We start from the raw sequence: 26,652 nt of genomic DNA on the forward strand, positions 1-26,652 counted from the left end.
AATTCCATAAATTTCATAAATTCTCGTGAAGTTTGAACGCGGAATATTTCGTTAAAAAAAAAATTTCCCGAATGGAGGGTAAGTTGTGGAACGTGAGCACATATTCGAGAAATAATATGGCCCGCTGAAGTACTTCAATCTTCATAACTGTTGGCTGCATTTCCTAATTATTAATAATAATATTTTGTAACGTGAAAACAGGGGGAACGAGAGATGCCGCTATCATCGATAATGTCGAGAAGGGAAGGCATCGATAAACGAGACGATAAATGATATTTTATCGTATCGTTAGAGCGATACTATATGATATAAAGTTTACGATAACACCACCAGTTGAGATTCTTGTCAGAATTTTCTTTCATTTTGTCGAACATTATTTTCACTCCACTATCCGTCATTCACCCTAAGCGGGCCCTTACACCACCAATACACCAATACTGATACCAATGTCTGAAGTTTTCACACCTTTGCCGATACATTTCGTGATTTCAAGTTAAATTTTTTTGTCCCAAGCATCAAGAGCTTTTCTTCTTAATAAATACGCACCACGAAACGGTAACATCATATCAGATTGATATTGCGCTGCGATACCATCCGATAATTTGCAACATCAATACGAAATTTAAAAAACAACTGTTAGATTATCTCTGCAGATACTTTCGATCAATATTTTCAAATCTTCTGAAAGCAATCTGAATGAATTTTCATTCTCATGAACCAAAAAAAAAAATCGCCGCAATTTCTAAAACGCTGAAATATCCCCGTGCTCTGCACTTCGAAAAGTATATTTCAAAAATTCCATTAATCCATAAATCCTCGTGAAATTTGAGCTTGGGATTTCATGGCATAAAAAACCACCTGAATCTGCAGGATAACTCGAAAGTCGTGCGCACATAAACGAGGGAAAATATGTTTTATCGAAGTACCTCGATCCGCACTTTAGCCACCATAACTTTTGATTCCATTGGTGATCTCAGATGTTCAGATGCTCTCCAAGCCACCCCCTCCCCCCTGGGCCCCTACAGACCGTCTCATATTCACGCGAAGTGACTCTTGCCTAAGCGCATAGCATTCGGGCTTTTACACCCACGCGAATCCTCGAGGCATTTTGGACAAGGGGGATTGGGTGGTTATAACGTTTAGTTTCTGGAGTAGCCTTCGTGCATACATTGCCGCTGGGCTTACGTAAGTATATCTCCTCGGGTAATGGTTTCATTACGTACCTTGTGATAAGCCGACATTAGAGCGTTTAGAATGCTTTTCTCAGGGAAGTGGTTTTGGCGAGTGAGAGATCGTTATTTTGTAATTATAAATACGTCGCTTTTTAAATAGGCTGTGGTTAAAACAGTCTCGAGGAGCATATAAAACCCTTCAGAGATGCCGATTCACTCTGAACACAGTGAGACAGACTATGATTTAAATGAAGAAATAATTGGAGATGAAAATTTATTTTTATTCGTCACGAGTTATGTAATTCTCAGATATTAACGTCTCCTTTAATCAATTTAATATGACTCGTAATTCGTTTCAACGTGTGAGGAGTCAGGTAAAAATTATAATTCAGAGATGTAATTAATTATTTCAACAAGAGGTTTATTGAAATTAAAATTGGAAATCGAATAAATCAGCATATTTGAATTTTACCAATGTCTCTGTAGCAGGTATATATTCTGCAGACACCGAAATACCATTCGAAGACGGGGCCACGATAAATGTCTCTCGTGGCACGCAATCATGTATTCATCTGCCTGAGATTCCAAATGAAGATTATTTTTCAATTTTTCGCCAGTTTCGTGATACGAGTTGCCGGTGTGCTTTCATATTAGCTGAGGCGCCCCACCGGTAGCAGCACACGGCGCCAGACCGTCGCGCGCCCGTATACACAGGAATGAACAGGTTCTTTTTTTTTCACGGTATAATGATAAAAATAATATGGAGGATCCATATGTATGTATCGAAAAATGTATGATACGCTCGATTTACCATGATTTTCACGTTTTTCCCTCGCCTCCCCGTCCGTCGACCCAAATATTCCACCGAAAGGATCTACGAAAATCCCTGAAAGTGGATGAGTCATTTCGGAGTTTGCACGAGGAAAATTTTCCCTGACAAAAAATCGACGGAGTTTCACACGAGCTACTACGTGGTATAGGTATAACCGGAGTGATGGGAGGGTGCTGAGGAGTATATGGGATCAGTGGAGATGGTGCTGATGCCAGTTTATGGGTATTGAATCAGAGGCGCTTTTGCGACGATAAACTCTGCATCAAACTCGGGGCTGTGTGTGCTACGTCAAGATAAAGGTCCTGGGGTACTGGGAAAACAATGCCCTGTCGAAAGTAACCACTCCAACCGTAACTAATGCTAGGTAAATCGTAGAGTTGTTGCAGCTGCAGGGATTCACTCGCCATTTTTTTAGGTGAATTTGGTGCCGAGTGGGTTTACATTTGCGTTTAGGAGATTTCGGGGTCTAGGGAGTTTTTATTAATTGGTTCGGGAGGATTTCGAGGGAAACATTTTAGCATTCACAGGGAGAGGAGGGAAAATATTTGAGATAATTTTTGTTTTACAAAGAATAGTTTTTCTTTGTCATTTATCGGTTTATTAAAGTGAAGGATTAGCGTGAATTGCTTTGAAGAATTCTTGTATAATTATTAATTGGGTATTGGCGAGTTTCGAGACAGATCCTTATTGATCAGAGGATATCCCTCCAATAGACAACATAGAGGAAATATAGATCTCATAAGGGAACTCATGAAAACATGACGAAGTTAGCTAACCGTGTACGTTTGCCATCGCATTGAGCCCGAGGATAATCGACATTAGAATTTTTTATTATAAATTCAGTGTCCCTACACAATACTGAGATCGACAATCTCGGATAACACCGGTTGTTGGACGGTAGGTAAGCGGTTACAAGACCATCTAACCAGAGCTATATACATGGTCCTCACAAGAGCTGGAATACGATAGAATCTTGGGGCGCCAGAGGAATCCGCCCACCGTCAGTGCAGGTCCTGAATCTCCGCTCATTCGATCCGCCGATAAAACTGCGATTTAACTCGCAGAACTCGTCCGATAAAGGACGAAAAATATTTAATTTCTTAATGTTTGCATTAACAACCCCAGTTTAATGACATAAAAGTGTATACCAAAGTAATGATCTGCGTTACAAGGATGGAATCTGGTGCATCATGTGTGTGTTGAATTTTTTTTACAGTTCGTTTAAAATTATCATAACTCTCGTCTCAAAATTGAATGTCAAAAAAAAATTCAGCATCAATAAATTTAATGTTAAAAAAAGCCCTCATGGTCAATAGCTCTGTGCAGAGTAACTCGGCACAAATACAAAAATTTGTAAAAAATTTTACGTTTAGTCGATCGGAGCCGAACGAAACGCGGCTGTCTGATTGGTCAGAGGGCGTTACAGCGCCGTAAAACACTATTTCAGGAACAAAAAACGATCCGTGAAATGACGGTTTTCAGCAGAATGTGATAAAAATTCCAGTGTATATTGTCTCCGACGTCCTCAGCAGCTTCTACATCAGGTAAAAGTGAAAGGAGCAGGTAAAGTGGAATGGGTGAAGCCCCCATTATCACCGGGAACAGCTCATTACATAAAGAACCGTAACTGTTGCACTCCGAATTAAATAAACACTCCATTTGATGAAGAAGTTGATGGAATATCGGTCAAAAAAAAAATACCGGATATTAATGGATTTTCAATGTGTAAGAAGAGGGGAGGAACGACGACGGAGTATAATTCAAACGGGTAGGCGCACGCAAAATGGCATTTGCATATACGCGCTGTGTGTTTTCAGTGGCGAGTGTTTTGCGATAGACCAAATGCGGCTCTCGCTTTGAATCGTAATTAGTGCCGCACGATTACCATAGGCGTGCTACCACCTCAGGATTGTAGGGGGGAAAATACGCGTATTTATGCATTATGCCTCTCCGCAGTAGCATTCAGGTATACACTCACAAGCTCCCATTTCCAGTCTCGTCATTATATTCAATATTTATTTATGCTCAGTGTATATACCGGGATATTGAAAATAACATGAGATAATTATAAAATGGCTCGAGTTCGACTTTCCCCCGGGGTTTATGAGAGTTCACGTTCAAGTATTCGTAATGGCTGAAGGGCGAGGGAGTGAAGGGGGCCGAGGAGGCTGAAAAAATTGGGTTATGTGGTTCAAATGGAAGATATGTAATTGCGAGATGTGATATTTGTCGGCGAAGAAGTGTCTTAATTTTTCCGTTAATCTTTTTCAATTTTTACTGACCTTCAAGCGAGGAGAAATGCAAATTCAAACTAGGTAACGTGAAAATTATTCTGGAACAGGTGTTTACGCGAATGAAAGAAATCGACTACTTTACGATGTTCAAATGATATCACGGAAGAGTAGAAGGAAATAATTGATATTTTAATGATTTACGTGAAGTCCAGAGATTAAATTTAAACCATTAAAAAATTATGACTCATCGGAGAAATGTTAATTTCACGCAGCCACTCCCCGGCAATAATTGACGATACTCCCTGTATCAGAAATTTGATAAACGATACATCGTTAAACCGAACGAAAGTAAAATCCGTGCATAATGCATTGGCTGGACGATAATGAATTAGCCCCCGATGAACTCCATCTCTCATCGGGGAAAATTCGATGCCATTTCCACATATATCCACTAATACCTGAGCCATCAACGAACATGCATTAATTGTCAGAGCAGTAGACCCGTCTGTCGCTTTGTCACAATGTGTAAGTGAAAACTGCATTTCAGTGATATGGAGTATCGGCGATATACACCAAAGCATTGGATCAAAATAACGCGACTGTGATAATGGCGATGCGAGTTAATGTGAAACGTTGGAAAAAAAAAGTGATATTAAATGTCAGCGCCGGAGTCAGGGCCAGTGCTGGCGTTGTCAAAGTGACAGATAAAAGATAAATTTTTTTCAATGTGGAAAATCATGAAAATTATCGATGGATTATAAAATGCTCCTGGGGGTCATTTATTGGCACATCTTGTTTATGAAAATAATCAATTAACTCGAGCTGATAAATACATTGAAAATTTTGCAATAAGCGTCGTATGTTTTTCATCCGCTGTGCTCTGCTATTATCTTCACTTGAATGACGTGAAATACTTAACCTTGGAGCCCCTTATTCTCGGTAGAATGCAACCGAGGATGAACCAGGTCAATGTGAGAAAAAAAAAAAGTCCAAGTAAAATTGAAATTATAAAGGAAAGGGGGGAGTAAGTGCGGGGAAAATATTCCCAGACACGATTTGTCGGTGAGATTGAATTTGTAACGTAAACCAGAGCAGAAATTTCATTGTGAGGTTGGATGCACTCGCACTGCAAGGACAGAGAAGTGTCACTCCCCGAGCCAATCCATGTGTAACCGTTTCACGCATCACAAGCGGTAATGTACGTACCGAATACACACTGGGCATTCCATTTAGGTGGGACTTCACCACTCTCCCTCACTACCAAACATGGGACAAATGTCACGGCTAAAAGCCATTAGCCGTTGAGACTTATCTGTTGGACCTACGTTTGCGTCACGTACGCAGAGAGAGAGGCCAGGTAACCCGAACGGGGCTCCAACGATAATGACAAATGTTTGGACAATACCCCTCTTCCATCCGCCAGCACAAAATATAAACGCTCCGAATGGATTTCGAGGGCAATAATAACCACTACACCACTGACCCATTGACCTATAAATATACGGGCTTGAGATCTTCGAGTGCCACGAAAAAATGTTTCAATTAATTTCGAGGAGAGTTTGCACTTCATTCGGGAAAATTTTCACTTGTTGAAAACAATTAATAACAGTGGAATTATCTCCTTAAAATTCTGCGGTAATAGTTTAACTCCACGCACTGTAATACCTCTTCATTTCGGATCTCGAAATCCTCGAACCATCACAGATCGCGGAATCAAATTTTATTCAATGAAATATTCTCCAATTCGATACTGTCAATAGAATTTCCATCGATTTGTCATTATAATCTGTATTCCCACTGTACTGACTGACTCCCCAGTGCACAAAAAACTGCCTTAATCCGTTTTTCACCGATCAACATGAACTATACGTAAAACCTCTGCCATTGCCTCGCCGTTTCCCTCCCTCTCCCTCTCTCTCTCTCACCCTCACAGGCGGACGGAGATTACGCGAAACGTCATTAAAGGGCGTACGGCGAATTTACACACCTCGTACGTGTGTACCCTGTGCCTGTGTGAAATGAAGTGATATCGATTGAGCACGCGCGCTATGTCGACACTAAAATTTCACAAGGTACCGAAATTTATTAGTCCCCATATATACCATTTATGTCATCAATGAAATACACTGTTCCATGTTCACCTTTTTTTTCCCTCTTTCGTTCGTTATCCCTCTCTCTCTCTCACTAACTTCATCTCCCTGTTTTTCTCTCCCTAGGCCCTCGAACTATCAGTCATCAAAAAAATTCACGATTACGTATCAACGAGGATCACAATGTCCTCGTAAAAAAAAAGAATTTAATGACTCTGACACCCTCGGGAATAAATTGAAATCACGTTGAGTTTTTTGTTGTTGTCCCTTCCCTGGGTGTTGGAAAAAAAAAATATACAAGATACATTACGCGCTTTCCCTCGTTATTTTTTATTAACGATCCGCTATCGTCATTCACCAGGGGCCGTTAAAAAGTTTAGTCAACCGCCAGAGTGGCTGAATAGACAGGAGCCGATATTTTGGGAACACAACTATGTGCTTTCTCGTCGAAAGAGGAATCATGGACTATCTCGGAAAAACGATCTCTGCCGGTAATGGCCGGTACGTGACGAACAATCCTGCAACTCCCCACTGTCGTTTTGCATAATATACGCATTGGATGGTTTTTGGGTGTAGCTGGTGTTCAAGACAACCGAGGGAGGAGAGAATGAAAAAAAAGAAAAGAAAAATACTATTTAACGAATAATGAAAGTGTGCGTCACCCTCAGAAAACTGAGAACTCGAGAGAAAGAATAAGATTGAAAAGGCAAAACCAAGTTGCTTTTTTATTGCACTTATTTTGTCCCTTTTGTCCCCATTACATTCGTCATGCGGCGGCGGGGTATAGCCGACTTATAACCCACCACCATTATCCCTCGTGTAAACGAAAACCACTGCAATAGATCTGGGGATAAACGGCGCCAGATCCGCGTTCCCGAGTAAGTGCGAAAGTTCGTATACGTAATTGTAGCGCGCACTCTCGTGTAACGGACTTGTCCAAGGAGGTTATTTTTCACACGGAGTATTTTTATTCACCCAATTTTTTTTTTATCCACCAACACTTCATTTTATCCATTTTTAATCCTCCCGAAGCGATTTTTCACAAAAATTCCATCTCACACACGATATTTTGCATTGAAAGAATCAAACAAAGTACTTTGTTTTGATTTGCCATTCGAAATACGTTGACACGGATTTTAAAACGTCACCCGTAATTTATGTAGTTTTTTTTTCGCCGTGAGTTTTCATTGTTATGTTAAAGGAATGATATAAAAGACGGCAAGATTTTAGATGGCACAAAAAAAGACGTTTTTTATTGTTCATTGAAGATAAAACATGAACCGTTTTTCTTTTTTCCTTTCAGTCCCATTTATAAATTTATCCGTTGCAGCGTACATTTTTATAACGTTCTATTTGTCTGGGGTGCAATGACCTCAGAAAAAAATGCATTACACGAGGGGGTTTTCATGAAGGAGAATGGCATTTAGGTCACGAGTGCATTCTAAAGGAGCAGAAAGGGGATGATTTTCTTTCTTTCCTCAACCCCCGTACCGATTTTTCACTCACCTGTTTACCTGCCGGCTGTAACCGGAATTATTCGGATACGATGAATGGCGCGAGACGGGAGGCGAATTGTGGAGGGGGAGAAACAACAACCCCTGGCTTGTATCGGCCATTGACGCCAAGAGAATGCCATCGTCTATCATTTGAAAGTGTCCGTGACGCAGTGGATCTCTTGGCTTTGTGAAGCTCCGTACAGACGCCCTGGACACATTATTTTTGGGGAGTTTTGCGAAAAAAAATCACAAATCGAGGGCCATGGAGAATGAAGAGATATTTCCACTCATTCACCACTCAATACAAACCCCCAAAACCACTCTCCCTGTCTCTCTTTCGCTGCTTTGTTTTCCTCCATCCCCATTTCTTTTTTTCTCCTCTAGACTGAGGACTGGAAGGGAGCAGACAACGTCACAACAATACATCTCTTTAGCGACGACACAATAAATCAAAATAAACCCGAGCAGTGTAGGGGAGAAAACAGGTTGGGCTGCACCGCGGGAGTCTGCAACGACACGGGACTTTGGGCTCTATCGTTTGTTATTGTATGTGTACGTGTGTGAGTGCGCACAAGTCGAGGTTCTTGGGACATGTCAACAGGTGAGCTTTGCTTTAGTTCCAAGGTCTTAAAATAAAATTTTTACATTCACGCATGTCTGCACAATTAACATTCAAATTGCATAAACACTAATTGAGAATTCTTGTGTTTGATGCGATGGGAGTAATTTTTTAAGACTCACGTCTGTGTTGTACGAAGTCGAGGGCGATTGACTCGTCGCACCACCCAATTATCCTTATCTTATCTTCGCCTATCCCTTACCTCAGCCACCTGTCGAACGGTCATCGATTTACCACAAAATATTGCTCGAGTTTTTGTCTGATGGATTAGGGATGATCGGTTCAAGTCTTGGAAATTGCACACCACAGGTAAATACTCCGGGAATTGAGTATAATCCGTAGCAAAAAATTGCATATCCAAGCGAAAAAAACAACCAAGCCATCACATTTTGCCACTCAAGTTCATTCTCCTGATTTTATTAATTCTCTCTCCAGCAAATATTTTGAATGACAGATTTCACGGGTGCGCTGTAGGTCCTCCAGGGTAAATACAGTTTTCCGAAATGATAGGAGAAAATAGATGAGTCACTCCTGTCACACTTTCAACCGTATCCATTGAGAAAGTAAATAAAGGAGAGTGATGACGCTGATGTTCTCATAGTATTATTCTACAGATGTGGAGGAATATCTTTTTCATTTTTCCCAGTCCTTTTTTTGCGTTATTACACTTACTGCATCATTTTCCATTGTCCCTTATTTTTTCAATTTTTTTTCAATCGTTCTCTAAATAAAGGGTCGAACTGTAAGGCCGTAACAACCCGTGCGTGAGGCGTATTGTTGTTGATCCAATCCTCGGTTCGTTATTCCTAACGTATCTGATACCCGCGAACCGAAGGCTGAATTTTTTGTTGTTTATGTATCTCATCGTAATTTCGACCAATAAAATTGGGGCGTGGAAAATAAATCGGAATCGAAGATCGGAACATTACTGATTTGAAAGCCACAACGAATGGTTAAAAAATTAAAAATAAAACCGCCACATCCTGTATTCTCACCAAAAAGTGTTTAAGCCGAGGAGAACCTGTGGAGAGAAAAATTGCTGGTCGGATATAAGACTACTCTATCGTGTTTGCGGAAACGCGGTAGCCCCTGAGTGCCCAGAATACGTAATGCCTTTCAACTAATCCACTTGTCAACTTTCTGGGTTGCTACATGTATTCAAGTGCCCATCGCGTCGAGCATTATGTTTTTCTTTCCCGCTCTCCCCAAATGGAGGTTTTGTATTTTTCCCATCTCCTTTTTTTTCCCACTTGAAAAAAAAAACGTAAACCACGAGGAAACCATATGTACGTTTAATTATTCCAAAACCCCTCTTCTTCGTTTTTCCTTTCCCTTTCCCTCGATTTTTCATTCCACCGCGCTTTGCATATTCCAACAACATCTGGGAAACACGAAAAGAGGAGGATAAAATGTCGACGCCCTCTCGTTGCTCTTCATACTTTGGGTCTTGTATATGTGCTCCTGACATTGTGACTTTCTTTATCGTTGAAAACCACGTACCGCGATATATTAATAGAATTCCCTGAAAGCATGGGAAAGCGAGAGAGATTGTTCGTCGAGCAAAAGCACCACTCCTCAAATTGTACCACGCGAATCTCTCCCTCCTCCTCTCCCCAAAAAAAAATTTCAATCAATTTCAATTGCCTCCAATTATATTATTCTCCAAATTACCTACATACATTTAGGCTCGCGAATGGTGTTAGTCGGGGTTCGGCGATCGGGGAGTTGAACTCGAGTGAACCATGCCTTCGGGCACAAGAAGAGGAAAAGAAGACGGTAAACATGGGCGCGTGTGGGTGAGCGAGCCGAGCAGAATCGAGTCGAGGCGAATCGACTCGAGAGAGCTTGTCGGGTCGCCGTCGGGTCAATGTCGCCACAGTAATTACCTCGCGTTCCTGTCTCACTCCAGCCTCCAGCAATCCTCCTTCCACCACTGGCTCCATCGTCTCAGCCATTCGCCTTGTTATTTTTCTGATTTCGATGTTTTTCCTTCTCTCCCCCGGTTTTTTAAGTTTCAATAGTTGATCATTCTCTTGCTCTCCTTCGCCTCAAAATGATTCGTGTGGCATCACCACCGCAAAACGTTAAACGATCGTAAAACCGTCCTCTCGCGGTTATACCGTGGCATCAGTTGTAAAAAGATCAGGGGAAAGAAGGAGGAAAAGAGAGCATTGGAGAATTAGTTGACTGTCTCTCTCTCCCTCCCTCTGGTCGAAGAAATAGCCTACGGTTAAAAGGTATACGGGAAACCCGGAGATCCGTGGCTACACGAGAGAGTAGAAAAAGAGATGGCGGAGGAGGATCGTAGAGGAATATCGTTGATGCTTGAGAAACGAGGTGCACGTAGCCATGGCTGGCCGTGATTAGGATCACGGACGGGGCATTGACTATTTCTTTCTCCCCTCGTTCTCCTTTATCTTTAAACTCTGTACCATCTTCTATCCTCAAATTCTCCATCCTCCCAAACTAGTCAGTGACTTATAAATGTACCGAGACAACCATTTCATTGATGTAATCCAGGACTCTGGATGTGAAGTCCTGATAGTTTGAGTTAAATTTTCAGTGGATCAGGCAAGACTTTGAGGTGAGAATATTAATGCCATGACGCTACAATGTGAGTGCCTTGAAGCATTTGAGTATAATTTAGTATGGGAAGTTTTGGGCTGTAAGTAACCCTGGGGGTGTGTGTAAACTGGTGGGCTGTTGGTTCAAGTTACCCAGTGGGAGGTTGCGAGAGATGAGAGAAGTGAATTGGGGCTACGTAAAATGTATTATAGGGTTACCTTGGATCTACTTCGTGCTGCAACAGTACTGCTACACAAAAACATGGCTTCCAGGGACATGAATGGGGTATGTTTAAGTTTAATAAGACATTATCATTAGTTTGTACTTCTTCATGGGCTTGTTTTGTGATTTTTTTTTGATGGTATTAAACGTAAGTTAATACTACTGAAGTGGAATTGTTTTGCTAATCATTTTAATCACAGTCATCATTATTATACCTCGTACACTTCATCATAGTCACTAGGTGACTATGGAATAGTCAAAGAGGTAATCAATTTGATGGCAGAGTCGATTGGTGGGAAAAAAACTTGGCAACTGAGTACTCCAATTGCCTCCCCTCCGGTGTAGGTCTTCATCCATAAAAGTAATTCAAGCTAATGTTGTGATTGACATAATCAAACGTCAGAAACGTCGGAATGACAGTAATCTTCAATCTTCATTCGTTGAGACCTTCACTCGTTGTTGGCAGTGCAACTTCAGAGAATCCTACGGAACAAGAAGTACTCTACTCATCTTTGCCTTGACTCGTTACTTTTTTTTTTTCAAGGTACAACTCTTACACACAAAGATGGCTTGGTAAAGGTACTTGGCAATTGTAGGCGCACAACCTTCGAAGTGAGAATCATCATTGCGGACGGAGGTGGTTGTGTTGGGAGTGAGAAGACTTAGGCCATCAGAGTGAGTGCATATGGATACACGTATATTGCCCATAAGGAAGAGAAAAGATTCTCTATTACGCAGGTGGTGTGTGTTAAATTATGATGGTCGAGTCCATCAACGCTCCTACGCCTTATAACTCATTACGACACCCAGATATGCCGTTGCAATCAAATTACCCGGAATCGTTTTTCTCATCATGAGTTTAGTTATTTATCATTGAGATTCGAATCATTTGAAATCACCAAATCCATTTGACTCGGATGGAGACTACATCCAATTATTCTTAAAATATTTTTCCATGAGACACGTACATGTTATGTAGTTGTTATTCAGTGTGATTCACCTGAAGATGTATTGAAGATTTACTGCTCGCTAAACACCCGGCTTAATCATTAGCGAAATGATTCTTTTTCTTCAATTAACTTTACAACTCTGGCTGAGCAACCCTGGAGTTGATGCTGTTTTTGTAGTGCACGTACGTCATCAACTCTTTAGGATGATGGTGAATCAAACTCTTGTAATTTGATAGTTACGTGGAGTGATATATTAGCACATGAAGGACATTGTGCGAATGGGTTATCATGATTTTATCTATTTGGAGGTGATAAGATAAACAGTGGTTAGCGTGGTTATGACTTTATTTGGATTGACGAGAAATCAGTGAAATCATCAAGTCAAGTGCTTTTCATCATAGTTATCTGCGATTTTGAGAGGTGCCATTATAGTGTCAAGTTCTGTGATGTGGAGGAGGTCCGTAATGATGTCTGGGTCCTGAAAGAAAACATGGGCTCATGCAATTGGATGAAGTTGTGAATCACTTGACAGAGAGGTATGTGACTTTAACCATTTCTATATCATATGATTGAGTAATTTGAACGGGTTACTGTGCCCCCCAGATAAGTAATTGTAAATATGGAATGATACTCTTAGTTGAATGCTATGAAGGTATTGCCAGTCATTAGGATTTTCCATATTTTACCTGTTGGAGGGGGTGGATAGTGTGGTGGGCCGTACGGCGGTGGACCAAAGTGAGGTCCATGAGGGGGTGGCCCATGGTGAGGAGGCCCATGATGTGGTGGTCCATGGTGAGGAGGCCCATGATGATGTGGTCCATGATGATGAGAGCCATGATGATGTGGTCCATGATGATGTGGTCCGTGATGATGCGATCCATGACCCGGTGGTCCATGATGATGAGGTCCATGATGATATACATGACCCGGATTATTATTACCCGGAGGTGACATCCCCGGAGAATTTACGTCAACAGATATTCACAAGCGGTCACCACTATTCAAACAAATGAATTCAGATACGAGTTAAATTGGCGTAAACCAGAACAATCGTACAGCTGAGAATTGCAATTTCACGACACAAATGGATATTATATACTCCAGAGGACAGGCGTATCTTATCATCATCCGTATCAGGCATATCTCAAGGGTACACCCGTAGCTGTCGTATGCAGCGGGATAACCGTTCTACGGTTGACGATTAAACTCCACTCGAAATATTTCCCTGTTCCTCTCCTCACCAGGTGTTCCACATTACTTCCTCCCATAAGGGAGAAACCCGGAGGACAGGACAAGTTCGAACGTGCACTGTTGGGCGATATTCCAACCGAGAGATTTCGATCGCTGTGTTATCTCGGGTCCGGTCAGAGTGCATCCACAGAATTGTGGTACGTGTGTCACGTTTCGACAACGGAATACCACCAAACTGCTCAGTTATGTTACACTGAGTTATTCACGTATATAGTATCAAAACTCGTCATGCATGGGCCACGAATTATAAAATCTTTTATTCCCCAATCTCTTCATCGCATAAAGCGAAATCATGAAATTACTTCCTCGTAATACCACAAATGAGAGCATGAAATGAGAGGGACAAGGACGAGAAGATGAATGCACCAAGATAATATTTATACTATTACCTCAAATGAGGGTCGCCGACGTGAATGCCAAATGGAGGATATCATTTCACCGAGTCAACATATCATTTTTTCAAATACCTCGGAATATTTCTGATATTCCGTCGAACATTGGACCAACTTCAGTTCCTGATTTCATTTCTCCCCGCGTTAAACGTGACACCAATGACCACATTGTAAACATGAAAACAAATAATCACGTACAAGTAGTACGTCACTGTACACTCGGAAATTCTATCAAAATACAACTGTCTCTCACGTCAATATGAATCACCCCATGATTCACCCAACTGTCGCATTAACATTGTCACGTTTTTCCAACTCCTTATACGCATAAAAAGACCTTTGAAATAACAAATTATGCTTACGACAGTATTTTCCGAAGGATAAAAACCGAACTGATATCAACTTCCTGTATGACAGTTCACCTGTTGCTAATCACCCGTTTGCTCATTATCGCTTAACTCCTCTCCATTTCACATGGGATGAATAACGCTGACGTTATCATTCGCCTTATGCATTCAGATTAGGTAGAACTCTGATAAAATTCAGTGAGGTGAGTAAATTAGCGATGAAACAACAGCGTACCATGTTTACTTCTGTATTTTCCAATAATACTTGATGCACAGCTTGACCCTCAACTCGTTGTAATATTCAACTCTATCACATGAGGTAACATGGCTATCTGCATTATACATTCGTGTGAGATAAGGTGAAAAGGTAGAGATGAGGAAGGTTGGCCCTTGAGGCAAATCTCCAGAGGATGAAGTTTCGTATCCATCGGTCTGGACGGTTCTCTACAGTTGGTTTGAGTTATCCAGCTGTACTACCATAAGCGTTACCGATGGGGGTCCCGCGGGGGTGGGTGGAGAGGGGGCTTGATGGGATATTACCAAACTGCTGAATCAATTTGCATCGCCTTCGCACCGCCGTGCGCACGGGGTTCTTGCGGTATATCGATTGTTGGAAACAACGTTAACAATTCAGAAACAAAATTACCATTTGCCCGGAGACTAATTTTACTTTGAAGGAGGGTCATGAAGGGGCCTTATGTTCATGCACCGTAATACGTCTGTGCATCCAGGTGCAACGTGATGGTTTGAATAACTTGACGTGTTTTCTTTTTTTTTTATTTTTCAGCTCTTTTAATACCACGTTGTGGATGAGCGAATGGGAGGGAGAAGGGAGTGGGTTTTAATGATGGACTTGAGACAGTTGACAGCCGTGTTCTCGACTGATCGATAACTTTTTTTTTATGGTCATTGAAGTTTTCATTCGTCGCGCTTGTAGAACTCAACTTTATTGCTATTAGGACAGCAGCTCACTTGTCATGACCAGAATTGGTCTTGTGCTGGGGAAAAGAAGTTTGCGGGTATAAGTAATGTTGGTTATCTACGAGTTAAGACGTCGGTGGTGACAGAACTGTTTAGCATAGGATAAAATGCGGGCAGGAAGAATAAAGAATAAAGGTTGTGGAGGAATAGCGAGCATTTCTTTTTTAATATGAAGACCTTTTGCGATCTTCAGGAAGCGAAGGGTTTAATTCTTACTACAAGGAAGGTTCATCTGAGGTGGACAACGAACACCTGTTGTTAGTTATCACAGTAGTGGCATTAGATGGATACATCATCATTACTTAAGCTGCTGAACATTGCTAGAGTCCACCATCATAGATAATGATTACTGCGCTGAAATAACCTTCAATTGAATAGGCATGAAATCCACGTTTATGGAGCGATCAATCTCCCGGTGTGCAATATTTGTATTAAAAGAAAATGAATGAAAGACGTTGAATGAGTGGATACCATTGAAATGAGCTCGCGGCAAGCACTTTTATCTTTTGTATCGCTGTGGAACGAGGAAATGCTGAGATATCAATTGGTGATTATTGCCAGTTGTTGGCACTTGCTACTGCCATCTATCATGTCTCACTTGGTCAATACAGAGGGCGAGAGGGAAGAAGGACCTGATATCAGGACACACGTGCTAGAACCCCCCGCAGTGTGCTCCATCTTAGTCAAGATATCATCGCAGACTATCATATCTCACTTTTTATTTCCATGTTTGATTTTCTGATCATCTTTGTTTCGTATTAATAAAAAAAAAGAAAATTGAGGAGGCTTATATGTTACACGTGTTGCGTTCTGCAATTGTAATTTATGTAGGGGATGCACACGTCGAGTTAAGCTGGAGTATCGAACGCCGGGGCTATTGCCAGGTGCTTATTATGCGATATGCTACGGATCGATGATGACATCACGGATGGGATCAGTCGGTGATACGAATGTGAAGAGATTTCATTTGCGTACGCGATGGGGCACGACAGTGCAGTATTTGATTGCGATATTTAAGTATTACTTGTGACTTCTCCGCGGAAAATGCTTGAAATTTTTGGGGACTTGTCCCTTCCGGAAAATTTTGATGTATTTTATTATTGAAAGGCAGGGCTTTTTTTTGAATATTCAATGGGCTAGGAATTTTATAGTCCTAAAACACCACAGTGCTTGAAATGAATAAATCAAAGCCTGAATAGTGGACGATTGAATGCGGAAGCTGAAGTATTGAAAATCCTCGCTCATCTTAAAGCGGATCAGAACAGCTCGGGCCTCCTCAAGCCAGCTGGAGATCATCAAATCCGCATGACATATCCATTGCATAACCCCTGTATCAACGCATCAATAATCACTGCCCTAATAGCCTTTCGTGCCAGACACGCACTACCCCACTGGACTGAATAAAACAAGTGGGAAATGGGTTTTGTCTTGAGGCAGGATTACTATTTCTAGGAATAACTTCGCAGTATCAATTCAAACAAAAAATGATAAAATCATCAGACAAAAGGCTTCCTACCATTTCTACCCAAAATGATGCGCAATAGTCACTGGATTAGAGGAAAATCATCACTAGCAAATAGAGTGACCTTATTCAATATTTTTCACAGATGAACGTAATTCATATTTTTCATAAAATGTCGTCATTAGGATGACTCGAACAAAGACACTGCGCAGTTGACGAAGCGTAGGAGTTGACTAAGTGAATTCAGATTGGACGGACGATGACTTGAGAGGGGGCAAAGAAGGAGGAGAATAGACAAGATATGGGAAAAGAATTGGAAAAAAAAAAATGAAAAATCGGGTGAGACTCACATTGTGCCCCAACGACACATTTACCATTGACCACAAAATGGCGCATTGAAATAATTCAATCGCTTCTGCTGATCTTGCACGTGCTAACTTTGTTGTAAAACGGAACAGTGGGTGCAAAGTGCGAGTCGCAATTACGGTGAGTATAATCATAACGTGTGATTCACTTCAGGCAATCATTTGTTGTTTCTTTTTCACTTGCAATTGTATCACTAGTATTTTAGGCGCGTCTACATTCCTGCATCACCCGATTTAACCATAAACACATAACTGACAGATGAGGCTGATGAAATTAGGGCTTCACTGTCAATGAATCATTAATTCCAACTCAGTCAATGATGTGGTGTATACTATCTGTTAGTAATCATTAAATGTGTCCAGCTATCAGTTAATTGCCACGAAGCTATCAAACTGAGAAAAGACAGACGATACGTCCAGTCGAGAATTGAAGACGTACGTGTGGCTCGCAATAATGTCGTTTTCCAACCTTGTAAACTTGATAGGAGTTTGAAAGAATAATAAAAGGATTAAAAGAGTTGGGTTGAACATACCTACATGACAGCCATTAATATTTTGATAGCTTTCGTTTGCCCTTCGACATTTTTGTTGGCCAATGAAAAAGTGGTTGGAGAAAAAGTAAAAACTCGAAGATTAAATAAATAAATATAATAAATGCCAGGCGTATAAGGCACAGGGGCGATATTGAGAAAATCGCTCGGGTCCCCATTTACGATCGTCGTTATTTACGATCTACGTTACCCGGCAGGTGGGATAAGACTGTGGTCATACAGATAGCAGCATCTTCCTGTGGTCAGTTAGGCGCATGCACACACATGCCTGTCATTCGAATGTCCTATTTGTGAGAGATGAAAAATTTGTGATAGTTTTTATTGGATCAAAAATATATATTGCAATGATCATAACTTGGCCATGCCACGTGGCCTCTCAAACTGTACATGACACAGACACAGAATTTCTGTACAATCGAAATGCAGTAATTTTTAGTTATTTCGAATGAATTGTGAATAGTAGTTGATCCCATAATCAATATTTCAGTCGATGTTGTAACACCCTCCATGTGATTCTTTTTATTGCAACGAGATTGGACAAGCGTTGCATTGTTCGATCTATCCAGCGACTCTTCAAGAATTATCGTAAACTGTCAAAAGCCCCAACGAGTTTTATCAAAGTGTCTACTATCTTCTGTGAATGCGCCTAACGACAGATAATGGGTTTTCGAAAATAACGCACAGCAATATCAGAAGACTCTTTTTTTTCCCCCAATGCAGCCCCAATGAAACGTGCTGGCAATTTGTCTACGACAAACTCACTATCAGTCTTTCGCATAATATACGGGTCACTCCGTCCACTCCTGAATGCAACAAAAATTAAACCCAACGTACTACCAATAATCACAGCGCATAAATAACAGAAGAGAAAATTCATTTACGTGGGAATAAATCTGAGAAATTGTTTCACGATTTATATAAAAACACCTCGGGCCCATTTTCCAGACGATTTTATCCTCGCGCCTACTAACGAGCCTTCGAAATAAATTGGTCGGATCCTAGCGGATACCTTTTTGGTTGAGGCAGAGGTAGTACGTGACGAAACTCTGAAATAGCAAGTTCAACAAAAAAAAGCCGCCCGGCCAGATTCAGGGAAATACGATGCCGCACCTGGTTTTCCTGGTCTTTTTATTTTCAGAAAAACTCTTTTTTTTTATCCCCCTCATCCCTTTCTCTCGTGTCTGCATCTCGTTAACCCGCTGCATGGGCCCGATCGCGTATATTCCAGGTATAGAAGATCCAGCCGATGAAATCATAGTCTAACTGTTTCCGTCCAACCAGACTGATCCTCCACATTCAAGAAAATTCATGATCCAGACACTGGAATAGACGTTACTCCAACTTGTACATACGAAGAAGCTCAACAAGTTTTAATCGCATGGTATCACAAGTTCCTCCCTTCCACCCCCTCATTCTCCCCCTCAGCCATCGTCTTTGCAAAACTGTTCTAAAATTTAACGTGCAATTACGTTAAATGGAGCAGTTGATGCTGCCATTTTTTTTATTTCCTCCATCTCCTAAAAGTTGAATCGTGAAACACTTAACCTGGATGCTCACTTCCCAAAGTGCAAATCACAGTGGTGGGATTCCTTATACCCAAGGCAGATTAGTATCACGAGGGGAGGTATTTTTCCCCGTGGTTAATTTCCTATTTCCCTAATTGTTTATTTCTACATTCAACTAATTAGAATGCAAGTAAGTTGGACACGTGCGGTTACTTACTGCCACGAGGCAAAAGCCAGTGTCTATTAATGCGCCCCGCAATGAAAAGTATAGTTAATCTCTATCCTTCTCTCTCAGTTAGTCCGGGGACCAAGGCCAAAGCGGGTGTACTCGGGGATACGTGTATATGTGTGACTCAGTCGCGGCAACGGGGAACAGCTGTTTGTTGTAAAAGAGAGGCCTGCACGGCAGATATCCCTGTAGTTGCGACTTGTGCCACAGATAGCGGCTTCCTGGTGACCTCGAGTGCATTAGCTCCCGCCATCTCTCTCACTCATTCGTACACTTACATTTCGCTAAACTCCTCTGTATGTGTACTTGCCCCTTCTGGCATTCGTCGGTTTTCTCGGCAAATATACTTTTATTTGTCATGCAGTTGTGTTTCGTATTTCCGTTTTTTTCAGTTCCTATTTCTTCCTCGAGCCACCCCTCCACCACCCACCACTTTTTAACTTCTCCATATTCCAGTTTAACGCGGCAAACCTTCACTCGCCATAAATCGAAACTCCCTGTGCACGTGTCCGAGACCGTAAAACACACCACATCGTCTACACGTGAATTTTCATTTGGTACATTGTTCACAATTTCCGGCATTGCACATTTGTTTAACCTTCGTAAATGGACTTTTGGCACTCATCAGATACCAAACAACGATGACTGATGGCCTAGTCACTCAACTCGCTACATTACCCCAATTTCATCGTGTAATTCACAATTTGAGGATGAAAATTATTTGGAATTGCTCGTGTTTATGATGCACCAGCGATTAATCACTCAACCATTCTCGTTTTTCTTGTTAAACGTCGTGGGAAAATACCCTGAAACCACGTGAACCACGTTTCGCTAAAAATAATTGTTAAAGAATATTAAATGACTGGAAACGTCTGATATCATTCTCTTCCTTCCGCAAACTATAGGAATAATTGTTATGAAGAAAATGTCAGGGTATTTTTAAAATAATTGAAATGAAAAGTTTATTCCCAACGTGTGTTACTCGTCATGAAGACGAAACTTGGATTGCTGCCTACGCAGGATAGTGGGCATTTCTTTCACTTCCTATGTGCATAACAAAAGTGAACGAGTTAACGGGCTATTACCCCGGGTCGTGGTGCAATGTCGAGCATGTTCTTCGATCGTTTTGAGGCAACACTCGCAGGCAGACTGAACGAGCAAGCCTATACTTTGCAGCAGTCGTGCTCTCCACCTTTTTCCTTTTTCTCCATTTTTTTTTAAATGTACATTGTACGATTCAAAAACTTTGGAAACAATTTTCAATCGCGTGGGATTAACACTTTGTGGGGGGTTCATACCACTTGTATTGGTAACATAAGTGTGCCACAATAACACGAGGCCACATGCCAGGCATTTCGGTATCTGCACTTTACGACTATCAGATCGATTTGAAATTCCCTTTTTTTCTTTCATGTTCGCAATTTCCTTTTTTTCCAGTCTCTCGCACATCCAGATGTTTGTGAATACTCTGGCCTCGTTCTCTACTGCATCTGATGGTACATGTGCTTATGTTGTCTGTTGTTCATATCCATCCGGCATCATTAAAGATGACTACATGATTATTGAAATTGATTGTGAAAAAAATTGTGAAATTATTGTCGCTCATGTTTCTGACACGAGCCCATGAATAAACGCTTGTGATTCGAGCCGTTCGTATCGTTTAGCTAATAGCATATCTGCGGTTTCAACGCCTCATCCATGTTACGATGAGGCCTGGATAACGTGTACATCTTATAACTGATATGCGATACATTAATGCTATCGTTGATGCAGTACAGTTGTGTAGACTTAAGCTGCTAAAGGTTTTTCATGTACACATGGTGGAAATCTTAGAGCAATCTATTTCATGATCCCTGGGATTTAAACGGATTTATCTGATATGAACTTGTAGACATCGTTGGGGAAATAAAATTTCATCGTTAATTTTCGGTATTTCGAGGCTGGGGTTATCGGGGATACATTAACACTGGATTTTTTACGATTAAGGGGCTAGTTCGTTCAGGCTTATCTCGTGATGCAAATTAGTAATTTATGCAGTAATTTAGCGAGTTGATTTTCACGATTTTTCAAGTTGATTGAACTCGTGTTTTCGAGTCGTGCCGATTGAATCAGAATTCACTCGCGGGATTGAATTCTTTGGAGAGAGACAAATGATGCCTCAGTTGTCTTTTGCAAGCAGATATGAGCTTTGGGAGAGGAAAATGTTTCTCTCAATCAGGCTCCCGATACGTAATTTTTGATTACTAATTTATTCAACTTCCGGATGATCATAAATCCTGAAATTATTTCAACCGCAACATTTGTGAGATCTTTCGAATAACAATGGTCTTCAATAATTCAGTGACTGTGTGGTTATTCAGCTGAATGTCCTCTTGATGCTGAAGTCATTAAAATAAAAAGCAGAATAAACGAAACTTGATTTTTTATTCATTCACTTCTGATGGGAATTCCAGCATTGAATATACAAAAATCTTAGAATCATAAATTTTTCAACGGAATTCCGCTTGGGAGCATATATGAACTCTAGGGAATAAACTCCTTTTTTCAATTTCGGTTTCCTATAGACGACCTTTGATTACTAATTTATTCGGCTTTCAGATATCCATAAATTCTGAAAATATTCTGACTGAAATATTTGGAAGGGCATCTACTCTCCTCACTGTGGGAATATTCCTCCCATTCTCGTATCTTTCCGCAGCTTCTCTATAATCAACGATGACGGAAAATTACGCGATTCCCCAGAAGTCACTCAATTATTCGCCTCAGTGCCATTTTTATTTCAGGACCAGGAGGATAAAAACTGTAATAAACGAAGGGATTTTTACTCAGGCATTTTGGTAATAAATTTTTCAACTTTGTCTTCACCAGGGATCCTCTATCATTTTTACAACACGGATGTGGATTCGAAAAAATATTGAAAAAAAAAATCGAGAAAACATCATTTAGACCACGAACTAGATCCAACTGGCTTCGCTCTCAGTTTTTCTTTACCTGGAATAAAATATAAGAGCCACTGGGGCACACCCTTGACTCCCGTTACGTTCCACAGTACAACTGAGACAAATTCGTTACGACGTTGCGGATTTTGAGTTTCTTTCTTTGATTTTGTTCATTCAAACCCGTGAAAATCTGATGGAGTGTCCTCGAGAGATAAAACCACTCGCCCCATAAATTACAAACGAACAAATGAATATCGTCCTTGCAGCAATTATCGTCATGGGAGATCCTTCTTTCTGGTTTTGAGCTCACCGAGCGGCAATAGTCGTCACAGGAGAATTCCATAACGTCCTTTTAATGTACCATGATGAGACCAGTGCTCCCCTCGTGAACGACTGCGCTCGTATTTTTTCCACGTCGCATTTTCACCTTTTTCTCCTCTCATCCACCAGTTTTCTCTCAATGACTACAATCGACGTTGCCAGTGGGCAGAGGAAGAGTAGAAAACCGTGGCGAAATACACTGAGTGATGACCAGATAAACTAATAGTCCCACGGTTTAGTGACATTAAATCGTGCACGCGCTGATTTTCTACCTCATGTTTGGAAAATATATTTTCTTTCTTCACGAATAAATTTAGTGGCCAGGGGCTTGTAACCGATTTCCGGGAATTTCTCCCCGACTTCCCGGAATATGTCCTGGACCTTCACGAACTTGTCCCCAAATTTTCGGAATTTATTCTCACATGCCAGTGATAATAATCTCTTATGATCAGCCTCCTCCTAATCAGCGCAACAAGTTACCAAAATTCCCTGTCGCGAATTCGCTCGAAGGTATTATCGAATGAATAGTTGATTGGCATAATTATATATTTTGTATGAGTGTAGTACACTTAGACAGAGGCGGGATAATCACTTGGTGGTGTGATCAGTGAAACGGGAGGACTTGTGTCAGACAATTTTGCAACATTTCTGCATAAAACATCGTCACGCTGCATCCATATTTAATAGATCGCATTAATCCTCTCTAAAAGCATTTCCGCCTATACTTAGTAGTATTATCAGCGATAATATCGTCCTTGATTCTCGCAGAGCGTTAAAAAAATGGTCTGGCACTATGAGCGGCTAATCTCCCCTACGCATCCACAACAGAAGTCAATCGTTTGTGATTAAATTGACAGCATACTATTTAGATCCTCAATCCCTCAATTCCTCTCGAGACATTTCAGTAGATTTGAGGATGATCGATGTGACAGCGCTATGATTATTTTCATCTACGACAGGTCTCAGTCATCCTCCCAAACCGAATCACCTCGGAGGACATTTTCCTGTTCACGTCCGATCGTTGAATTCCATTAATGAATTGTCTAGTAAACCCCGACAATTAATTTGAAAAAGATTGCAGATATTGCATTAAATATTTTATTTCATTTCTTTTCTCGTTTTTTCGTGTTTTTTTTTCATTATATATGTGTCGTCGCTCGCAATTCCAGGGACGGATGTTAGTCGGCGTGATCGAAGGACTCGTCGGTAACGTTTCAACGATTAAAGGGAACCCGCGCGTCCACAAGGACGAAGAGGGAGAGAGGAGCGATTTGTGAGGAGTGCTGGAGAGTTTATATACCAAGAATTGTGCGGGGCCAACAGTGTGTGAGTAAGCCGCGCAAGGCCTGCAAACGATAAGACCAACACTCCGGGACTGCATGACTCCTCGTTCGGATCATTACCTTTACTCCCATCAGTGTCCTTCGAATGCCTACCGGGCAATCCTCTGAGTCGTTACCACTTCGTTTGTCTTATTTTTCATTTCCTCTACCATCATTTTTTCCACTCCCGCCACTCGACCGGTATTTTTTCTTCAATTTTCCATATAGCATCGGTCAGGAGAAATTGGTATAAGAGCTACAGCTGATATCAGCTGGCTACACCTGCAATTGCAGGTGAATGCTGTTTACGGTAAACATCATGAGGTATTTTTTTATTTCATTCCAATGAGGTCTCGATGGATATCGATGACTACCTGTTCTATAATTAATTCCCAACGTCATCCCACCGGGTTGAAATCCCATTGCAAAATATCGGTGATCCGTGGACAATAAAAATTCGAAAATCACTACAAAGTTGGGGAATTTTTTATCGCATTCGTTTCTATGATTTCAAACGTCTTATCGAGCGCTGTTAACGGTGGTATGAAAACTCCTCACAATCTCACATTGTACGCAGTGACCAATGAATTATCAAGTTACGCGTAGTACATCTGAAGTAGTATCATTATTTCTTATCAAATATTTCGCAATGTTTCAATAAATCCATCGATATGTTAATTGAATATTCAATGTTGTGAGTGACAGCCACTGTTCTCAATAAAAATAAACACGTGGTACATTTTAACCTCAAGTGTCACAACAGATCATCGCTCGGCGCCTTGACCCTGGCCGGAGATTTCAAATCAATTTGCGACTAGAATCTTTAATCGCTTCATTCGTCGATTTAAAATCATCAACGACAAGTGGTCATATACAGAGGCCGGATAATAGTGAACGAGAAAACAGACCGACTACTCAAGGTGTTTCTTAGCACCTAACCAGTGGTATATATGGTGAAGCTTATACAAGCGGCCACCACTTAAACTCCATATACGCTCGATCGGGGAGAACGAGACACCGGTACCATACCAGCTAAACCCGGAGGGCTTTAAAAGACTCCGCCAAGAAGAAGTTGGTTATTTTCTTTCATGGTGGCGCTTCGCCATTCGCTCAGTACATCTTCTGTCCTTTTTATTCTCTCCCTCATCCTCTCATTCCACTGTACCATCGAGCTGTATCACATTTCTCGCATCGATACGTGCCGGACTCGGGGAATAAACTCTCCTCATTTGTGGCCACCGGATTTGTATGTCGCGATCATGCGACTCTGATTTCCAAAACCGCACGATATTTCCTTTGGAAATCCGATGAAGAGGAAGAAGGGTCGAGCGGCAGGGAGGTGCTGGTAGGAAGGGATATTCTCAAAGAGACCATACCATGGGGGGAGAAAAAATACTGAGGGTTATGGTGTGCGATGCGTGCGCAACAAAGCGTGCGCCGCAAAACGCAAGAGTCCAGGAGCCGACGTATATACCAACAGTAATCTCTTTAATCTGTTGAGCAAAAATATACGATAGTGCGAGCCGAACAAATTTAATTGTCAGTCGTAACGGATACCAGGTATATCGTGATACTCCGAGTCTCCCTAAATGATTTCCGCATTTCGTTTTATGGATTTTTATTATTTTTTTTTTTCCCACCGCGCCTGACATTGATTATGATAAAATTGAATAACTTACGTCGAGAGCTAGTCCAGGTTTTGACTCCTTTTTTTATAGTTTTGAATTGCGTTTCTCGGTTTTTATGGGTCCTCCATGCATGATTACGCATGAATAAATTTACACTGCGATCGATTCAAGCGGTGACAGGGCTCAAACAGCTAAATTTTTCAGTGGAGAGCTCCAGACGTCTATGGCTAAATCTTTTAGTGATGTATATTTCATCCTTGGGATGGAAGCTGAACCCGTAATTTTGTTAACCACAAATAAAACCCACAGGTCCCATGCACTCCTGGCTGGTGCACAGTGTGGTACAGGGATCGGATGTCTCTATGTAAGTATGTCCTTCTCACGTTTTCAAGCCCGTTCGCGGCCTCTTCATCGCTCTGTTTTTCTCTCTCTCTCTCCCTCTCTCTGTTGGTCTTGAGATTTCTGTTCCACCGGCATTATAACCCCACCTCACCGGCTTTGGTCAGCCTTACCTCTCGGTCCGATCTCCTTCGGCATATTTAGCATCGATTATGAGACGACAATAGACCTACCGGATTGTGGCTGGGGCTCTGGACGCTCGAGAATGAGAAATAAAAGGCCAATTCTTTTGGGTCCGCTCTGCTCACCTCCTCCTCTCACTCCTCACTTCTTCGTTTCGCTCCACACGTGGTTTCAAGTTACTCGCATGGTGGGCCAACTCATGGCTGTGACTACAGTCCGGACCTGCCAAAATCTCTCAGGTATAAGTCTCCTGGGTGCCTTTACCCGAACACTCAAAATAAAACCAATGAGTTGGAGATTTCGACGCGCCTGCAACATTCTCAGGTAGGTAGTTGTGGCTCATTGCAATTGCTCGATTGACTTGTCTATCCCTTCAGGCATGAGATTGTTACTAATGGTAATTACTTTGTAATTAAATGGAAATTGAATGGCAGAGAGGTAATAGGACACTGCACAATAAGTGCGGCAAAGATTTTTTAATGAGTGCGGGGGCGGGAAAACGAGACGCTGGCGGGTTTTCTAATCAGTCGCATCGAGAAAAATATTCGATAAAAGTCATTAGAGGAAAAGTGTGAAAATTAGTGAGAATTCATTGAACATTTCAGATTTTTCCTGTCGAGTCACACCCAAGAGAGCGAATAAAAATTCGAGGAATAC

At 41.3% G+C, this 26,652-nt stretch overlaps 1 protein-coding gene and 1 long non-coding RNA gene across 3 annotated transcripts in view; one reads left to right on the forward strand and one right to left on the reverse strand.

The window, feature by feature from the left end:
* The window catches only part of LOC135164873 (uncharacterized), a 116,482-nt gene that overhangs the window by 69,158 nt on the left and 20,672 nt on the right, over positions 1–26,652 (forward strand). The window contains exon 3 of one of the 2 annotated variants that reach the window (XR_010299399.1): positions 8,209–8,425. This is a non-coding gene — a long non-coding RNA (uncharacterized LOC135164873). Of the gene's footprint in view, positions 1–8,208; positions 8,426–12,604; positions 12,717–26,652 lie in introns of those variants that run through there. The other variant, XR_010299398.1, reaches the window with a different exon arrangement.
* LOC135164870 (histidine-rich glycoprotein-like) lies at positions 12,508–13,257 on the reverse strand. Its single transcript, XM_064125621.1, has 2 exons — positions 12,867–13,257; positions 12,508–12,658 (listed from the first exon to the last, which is right to left on the reverse strand). Exons 1-2 carry the CDS (start codon positions 13,132–13,134, stop codon positions 12,615–12,617), a joined length of 312 nt encoding a protein of 103 aa, XP_063981691.1. The 5' UTR covers positions 13,135–13,257; the 3' UTR covers positions 12,508–12,614.

This window comes from Diachasmimorpha longicaudata, chromosome 7 (genome assembly GCF_034640455.1).
Source record: "Diachasmimorpha longicaudata isolate KC_UGA_2023 chromosome 7, iyDiaLong2, whole genome shotgun sequence".
Taxonomy (NCBI): Eukaryota; Metazoa; Arthropoda; class Insecta; order Hymenoptera; family Braconidae; genus Diachasmimorpha; species Diachasmimorpha longicaudata.

Bases quoted from the DNA above. Each gene is read 5' to 3' on its own strand.
- LOC135164870 (XM_064125621.1), bottom strand. From the start codon at position 13,134: ATGTCACCTCCGGGTAATAATAATCCGGGTCATGTATATCATCATGGA. The intron at 12,659-12,866 runs GTAAAATATGGA...GTTTTCTTTCAG, and splicing joins CTATCCACCCCCTCCAACAG to GACCCAGACATCATTACGGA.